The 7579-nt window shown below is 42.1% G+C and overlaps 1 protein-coding gene across 1 annotated transcript; it reads right to left on the bottom strand.

Annotated features, from left to right (window-relative positions):
• Window positions 1-1216: 1216 nt before the first annotated feature.
• LOC124681416 (probable ADP-ribosylation factor GTPase-activating protein AGD14) lies at window positions 1217-7265 on the bottom strand. Its single transcript, XM_047216338.1, has 13 exons — window positions 7144-7265; window positions 6948-7009; window positions 6528-6615; window positions 6374-6435; window positions 6172-6271; window positions 5522-5902; window positions 4923-5438; window positions 3917-4057; window positions 3736-3843; window positions 3583-3660; window positions 2020-2140; window positions 1877-1922; window positions 1217-1406 (listed from the first exon to the last, which is right to left on the bottom strand). The coding sequence occupies exons 1-13, from the start codon at window positions 7243-7245 to the stop codon at window positions 1361-1363; spliced, it is 1851 nt and encodes a 616-aa protein (XP_047072294.1). The 5' UTR covers window positions 7246-7265; the 3' UTR covers window positions 1217-1360.
• Window positions 7266-7579: the final 314 nt, after the last annotated feature.

The raw sequence follows: 7579 nt of genomic DNA, 5'->3' as shown, positions 1-7579 counted from the left end.
CCGGGAGCAGGGTACGCGGACTGGGAGGCGCAGCTGGCCGGACTGCAGTGGCGCGCCGCGGAGGAGGCGCGAGCGGAGACGTGGGGCAACAGGATGCGCCGCCGCGCCGCCGCGCAGACGTCGTCGTCGCGGTAGCCCAAACCGCCGCGGCTTTGCTCTGCTCTTGTATATTGCTCTGCTTCTACGCTCTGAGCTTAGCTGTAGGACTACCAGTACAGTACCAGAGTACAGTAGGAGTAGTTTTTTTCTGCCGATGTACTACTAGTACGGTAACTTCTTTTGATGCTTATAACAAGTTTACTCTGATATGGTCACCTTTTTAAGTGGAAGGTCCAATAGACCTCTGGCTTTTCCGATATTTCCAAGATCTTGTTCCCCACCATGAAAAATGTTCCCTTCTAGAAGGAAACCTGGGAAAACAAAATAACTGCTGCACAACTAAAATTTCTACCCAGCAAGCATAAAATAAGATTACTACTCCATCGGTCATAAAATAAGTGTCTCAATTGTTTTAAATATGAAGGTATCTAGAACTAAAATATGTCTACATAATTCCAAAACTAAGACACTTATTGTTTTAGATAGAGGTAGTAGTATTTTTAAAAATGACAACATTCTTTTGCCGCTGTGCTTTAGTCTCCTCTAGTTTTAACTTCTTTTGAGTTTTGCTGTAGATCCGTGAAGTGTTGCTTCAAACTCCTGTGATGAGATCTACTGGAATGGCATTCGGCCTTTCCTGTGTGCTGTAAACAGACTACATAAGAACCTGTGGTTTTTTAATTGGAACCGGGGCGAGACCCTTTTCCTCTAAAAAAAAGTACAAGTATGACAACCTTTAAACAGAGCAGCTCGTTAGGCATTCTTGAGCACTACAATAGACAAGAAACGTTGTGTACAATGATGACAGCCTGGCGTGCAATCAAACATAGGAATAGCATGAGTAGGCAATGACATTTTTGTACGTATAGCAAGACTAAGAAAACTAATATACACGTTCCGCTCAACATCTACTAATATAATTTCCCTCTGCTCAATCAATGGAAGGCCAGCAATTGCGTGATCATTCTGAAAGAAAATCTACTAATATAACGCAATCGCCACTGCCATCGCAACCACCTGTCTTCTGGGTTATTATCGTCATCACCAACCACCACCAACCAGAGTTCCAACCTTGAAGAGCCAAGGGGCCCAAAATGTGCGGTGTCGGCCAAACCAAAGAGATCCGAGTCTCCACGGAATGCCCTTCAGTAGTTCACTGAACCGAAGGAACATGTCAGTTGGCCATACGCTGATTTCTTGAGAAGTCCAAGCGCAGCATATCACGGCAACAGAGCCCTAAAACTTCCAAGCCGAATCCTTCCTATGCAAAAGGATTGCCAGTTGATACAGTGCTCAACGCTATGTTCCTGAAACAATTGGGTCGATTTCCGCAAAAAAAAAATTTGAAAGAGTAGATATTAGAGTTTGCTTGATTTGCTACCTAATTTTGTCAAGCCAAAGTTTTGGATATGTGTATAAATTTGGCTTCTGTTTGATTTCCGCAAGGTTGCTGCCAAAATTTTGGCCTTCCAAATATTTGGTTCTTTTGCCGATAACAACAAACAATAACTTTGCCTACTTTTGACTTGGGAATTGGCAGCAAACCAAACATGTCCTTTGCCAAATTTTGGTAGCCCAATGTGGCAGCAAACCAAACAAACCCTTGATAATCCGTTCAATAAAATGCTAGCAAGTCTACCCTTAGTGTGTAGATTCGTCTATTTTAGTAAGTCTACCCTTAGTGTGTAGATTCACTCATTATGCTCACTTAGAAATGTCTAAAACATCTTAAATTTGTGAACCAAAAGGGAGTACAACTCAAGGCAGAGAATATTACCTCAATGGAGAGTTCGGGGCCTGCTCAGCAAGACATGATAGTCCACCTGAATATGTGCAAGTTGTTAGAATCAGATGACCTTCATGTACAAAAGAAAGAAAAGGCACAATAATTATATAAAGATGCTAGCAAGTAAAGCTCACCATGTGATCCAGACGGAACATAGGTACAAGTATTGTTGGAGAACCATGATTCAGGCAAACCATCAAGAAAAGAACTTGGTAAATTAGGCAAAGCTGCTTGCAACGTGCTCACGTCCATGAACTGCAGATGAAGTGTAATTAAGAAATTGCTAGCAAGCGCCACATAGAGGAATCTGACTAAACACTAAGATATTTTTACATTATCATGCACACAAGAAAGTACATACTAAACGCGTGAACGGACTAACTAGTTCTCAATGCTAAATCATAAGTAGAATGGTCTCAAAATTCTTCAAGGATTTTTTTTACCAGAGCACGCCATCTTGTGAAGTCCAAAGTCGAAACACGTTCAAATTCAAATATGCTTGTGTAACAGTAGTAATAAAAAATGACTGGTGCAGCTGCACAAGTTCTAATTGAATTCCCTAATTAAACTGATCTCGAAAGCCACCACAGGTTGGATGATGTATTGACGTATTCAGAACTTCCTATATCATCAGCACATTTGACAAACACAGTGATTGACAACATGCTGATGTCACATGTACCAGAAATGACTTTGTGGAGTTGCAAAGCATATATAATTTTTGTCTTATGAGTAGGATGTTATTTTTGGGGACCAGTCACATTTTCTAGCCATTGGAACTAGATGCTAGAATCCTCATCACTCCACATATTATATAAACTCAGAAGTCAACACCCACCTTAAACCTAAACTCAACTTGTCCCTCCCCACCTAAACCTCAGATCACGAGTGCTGTCAATGTCATCCTACTCCATGCCCATAGCCGTGGCACCACCACAACTTTGCCACATCTCAACCATCCCCTCGACAGACGTGAATCCCTTTCTAAACTTGGTGAATGCACAAATAGTGATGTAGATCCAATTCCAAAGATAAGAAATTTGACTAACGCCGACAAAATGATTCCGCAGTTCTTTAGCAAATCCAAACATATACAGTTTAGTTCTCTAAATTATTTTATTTTGTTAAAAAATGAAAGAATATCAGCAGAAATAATTGATATGATGAGTTATTCGGGTAAGATAAAGGTTTGAACTGGCAATAGGGCACTGGCTTATCCCTGACGTGGAAGAGAGCCTTGTGCAACCACAACTCCATATTTTTAATTTAATTAGACTGTTAGATTTTAAAATACAATCGTATCCCACATGGATAGTTATAAAAACTTTCTACCTATAGGTATATTTTATCCTAGACTGCTTCAAATACACATAAGTACCTATTACTGTCACAGGACTGCCCCACTGGCGCGACACATAGGACCCAACGCCCTTAACAATAACAGTGGCATGCTTAGGGAAACTTTTTACAATCTATAAAATTTCAACCAGTTCCAAAGACCCGACAGTCCTTTTTCGAGAAATCTAAGACCCAGTAGTCTAGGTAAACCTGTCCGTGGAGGGCCATTATCCACAAACTGAAGCATTATCAACTACCCAGAAAGGAGGGATCATAAAAGATCTACATCAATATATATTTGCTGCTTTTAGCCTTCTATAACATGGGGTACAAATAATTCAAAGAAGAAAGGGTAATACCAGACCAGGAGCCTCTGAGTCAGTATCAAACGGAAGATCAAATGGATTTAGCACAGCCTTATCAGCCGAGGTTCTTCCCTGCAAATGAAAGGTTATGTACAAGATCAAATCACATCAGATGGTATAAAAGAAAATGTAATAGAGAAGCCATACCAAGGAAGGAGCAGCAGATATTAGAGATGGCTCTAGGAAAGCAGCAAATGGTGCACTTGGAGCTAATTCCTCCATGAACACTTTATGGCAATCATCATCCTGAGATTCCTACAGAGAATAACAGTTATGACATCCCCTTATTTATGTACCACATGGAAATTTGAACAGGGAAAAAGGCTACCTCTGAAACAACAGAGCAAGTAAACGGATTGCTCGTACCGAGAGAAACATTGACTACATTTTGGTGCTCATTACACAGTGGTCCAGCAGTGGAGTGATCATTAATCATGACCCCAGTTGCATCATCAAAAGAATGCCATAACTAGAAATACACAACAAGGAGGAACGGAATGTAAGTTCTGGAAAAGCAGTTAAAACTCAGAATCAACAGAAGGACAGCAGCAGCACCATAAGAGCCAAGAAATAACTTCCTATTCAGTTTCATGATTCCTGACCTGAGAGCTTATCCACCCGTTAGTTCTACTACATTCCAGCAATATCAAAGTAACTAATGGGAGATCTTACAGTTTGATAGGAACTAGTGCTACCAGCAGCGACATCACAAACACTGAAAATCCCAAGATTGAGGAATTGCAGCAAAATAGCTTTTGTAAAATTTGTTGCATAATACTAAGAAAAATATTAGGCTTGTGTGTGGTGGCATGTCACACTTTTTGATTAGGCTTCTTTTTCTTCGTGTGCTTGTAATAAGTTCGGGCTATGTGCATCAATCGATGCAGAGGCCGAGGTAACGAAAGCTTCCATTTTCTAAAAAAAATAACTAGAATCTAACATCAAACAACTCTTTTTCAAAGGTGCATATTAATTCCACATATTCAAAAAAATACAGAAATGTGATTACATTTTTCTTCACATGGTAATTATTTTCTTTTACTTCTTTATGTTCTTGCAAGTTAGAAGCCAATAATGATACCTCTCCTGTCAGACTTTGAGTGCTTCCAGTAGTGTCATCACAAATGCTCCAAGGCGGAGCAAATTAAAATATATTAACTTTTCCGAGTTGTAAAGCACGTCAAGGCCAGTTCCATAGTGGAACACTGGAACCTCGTGGTACAATCACCCTTTTTGCCTCCACATATCTCACAATTACGAAGTTTAATACCGTTCTCAAAGTTAATTACCTCATAAACATGAGAAATTCCTAGAGCAATGCAAATGTTCCTTACCTGAGAGCAACTTGAATCATGAGACGTAGCACCAGACTGATTGATGACTGAAACTTTATCCTTGGAAGTCAGGAACGATGCTGGTCTATCACTTGGTTCGAACAAAAACAAATCATGACCCAGAGTCTGTTTGTCTATGGAAGCTACAAGAGAGGGCCCAGTTACTCCAGGCTGTTTATCTTTTGGAGGCGTGTCAAATGTAGCCCACCCAGCATTGTCTAGTGATGGAGCTTCCAGTGGAATTTTGTCAGAAGATGAAGTTGTAGGAGGCATATTTGCGAAAAAATCTACAGAAGGATATAAGCCAGTTACAAATTGTTGCTGCAAATTTGGCCGGCTGAAGAAATCCTCTTCTGCACCATTTACAGCATCAGAAAAGGCTACAAAACTTGGAGCTATAAAGTTGTTGGATTCTTGAGTTCCGTGAGCAGTCTCAGAACCAAAAAACAAATCAGCTAAGCTTGAGTTTCCTGATTTAAGCATTGTGGTATCAATGTTCTCTGTTGATGCAGTTCTCTGAAGAGAAAGGTCTAAACTTATTAAGCAATTTTATGAGATGCAACAAGAAAGGGAAGGGGATGAATTTCGAGATCCATCACCTGGGATTGAGTGATGCCATTAGAATTCAGCATATCTGATTGATTTTGTTGGAAAGGAGCGCTTGAACACCCATTATCGAAGAAATTAGGTGATTCGGGAACTGTTCTAACTGTATCACTCACGCTTGAACCGGAGCAGTCAGAAGTCCTCAATTCCCGAATCTCATTTGCAAGTTGGTCCTCAGACATTCTCTCTTGCAGGCTAGTTGAACGGTAAGACATCTTTCCGTCATGCCCTCGATCTGAACCAGGTTTCCTAGTAAGCATCGCTGGTTGCTTGCCACTGCGTCTTTCTTCATATTGGTAGTCATTAGGTGGGCTCTGAGAAAATGAATGATAGGAACTAGACCTTCTATGTTCTTCTTCATGGGGCTTTTGAATCTGTATAGATGGAATAGAGTATATTTCAGCAAGACTCAATGTAGCCACATACATTAGGAAAAAATAGGAAAGCCAATCAGAAGAAAGCATCCCTTTGGAGAATAAACCATAAATGAACTTAAATCACAGGTAGCACCTGAATAGTTATTCAGTAACATCTATGTATACTGCAGCAGTCATGCTAAAATTTATCACATGTAAAGTTCAAGACCGACAAAGAACACTTCATCGGTAGTCAAACAAAATGTTGAAAATTTAACTAAGGGTACCTGTTTATTATCTCTCGGAGGCTTATCAGAAGATCTCACGCCAGCATATCGTCTCTCCACATAAACAACTCTTATAAATTCTCTAAGACTGTTAAAGTTACTGTGACGGAAAAAAAAATACTGAGTCACAACATGTACCACAACGAGTTATTTAACAAACCAAAGCACGTAATACATGGCGATGATTCAATGAGTTACTTACCTGCTATCAGGTAGCTGCATTTGCTGGGTATCGAAATTCTTCAGAAACGATTCTCTAGCTCGCTGTATTATTCAGTTTCAGAGTTAGGACATTAAACCAAATGGGAATTTCCAGGCCCCAACCAACAAGCATACAGCTCAATAGATGCCTTTACCTGGTTCCCACCCTTTTGAAGGGCCTCAACCTCTTGCGCGGTGAACTTCGACATTGACACCGATTTTACTCGGTGCGTGAACTCGCGGCTACAAGTGCATCAAATGTGTTAGGATAACAGAAGTCAGCAAACTATTGGCATGTGTAATACGATCAGCTAAGCCAAACCTTCTTCAGGATTAGAATTGGAATACATTGAGAAGTGTATACGCATTCAGTGGATAAGCAATGGGATGTATAACGCGTGCCAACAATTGGCCATAATTTGCCACAGACCCCATCGGTGGAACCTGCTAACTGACACAGCCCAACACTACAACTAAACTTGGATCGGACTGATTAGAATTTCCAATTCCACCTAGACAAAGAAAGGATTGGTCGCACAGGGTCAGGGATGGAATCCCAAAAAAAAAACACTCACTGGATGCCGCTGCAGGAGATGCAGATGAAGGTCCAGAAGCTGGTGCACACGTACTGGGGCCCCTGCATCGGCGTCACACAGACGACAGCACACAAAAACAGGGGACTTCAGCAAGCAAAGCAGTGAGCACCACGGAGCACTCCAGATCGGGAGCAAACCGCGGATCGAAGGAGCGTATCAGAGTAGGAGCCCTTACGATGCCGTTGCAGTTGATGCATCTGCGGTTGGGCGGCAGCTTGAGGAGCCCCCGCACGATCCGCTCGTTCCTCTCCTCCTCCTTCCTCGACGCGGCCGCCATCACCCCAGTCGAGCTCGAGCCTGGAACCCGGCGGCGTCGAGGCGAGTCGGCTTGATCAGGATGCGGGAGGAGAGACCGCGGACGGACGCCGGAATCGGAACCGCTTCCGTGCGTGGGTGATGGTTTTGCGTCTGCTTCTCTGGCTTCCGGCGTTTCGAATTAGGCGAGCGGCCAGGACCCTGATGGTTGTGCGTGGGCCTGATGCGGTCGGGGCGGCTGATGGACGATACTAACCGGTAGCTGCAACGGCTTTAATTTTTAAACATGATCAGTGTAATGGAAGGGCCTGTTTCACAGCGCACTGCGGCCACTGTTCAAAATATCGGCCCAATCA

Source organism: Lolium rigidum, unplaced genomic scaffold (genome assembly GCF_022539505.1).
Source record: "Lolium rigidum isolate FL_2022 unplaced genomic scaffold, APGP_CSIRO_Lrig_0.1 contig_42008_1, whole genome shotgun sequence".
Classification (NCBI taxonomy): domain Eukaryota; kingdom Viridiplantae; phylum Streptophyta; class Magnoliopsida; order Poales; family Poaceae; genus Lolium; species Lolium rigidum.
The sequence above is the reverse complement of the archived record's forward strand: the minus strand, read 5'-3'. Positions and strand labels throughout refer to the sequence as shown.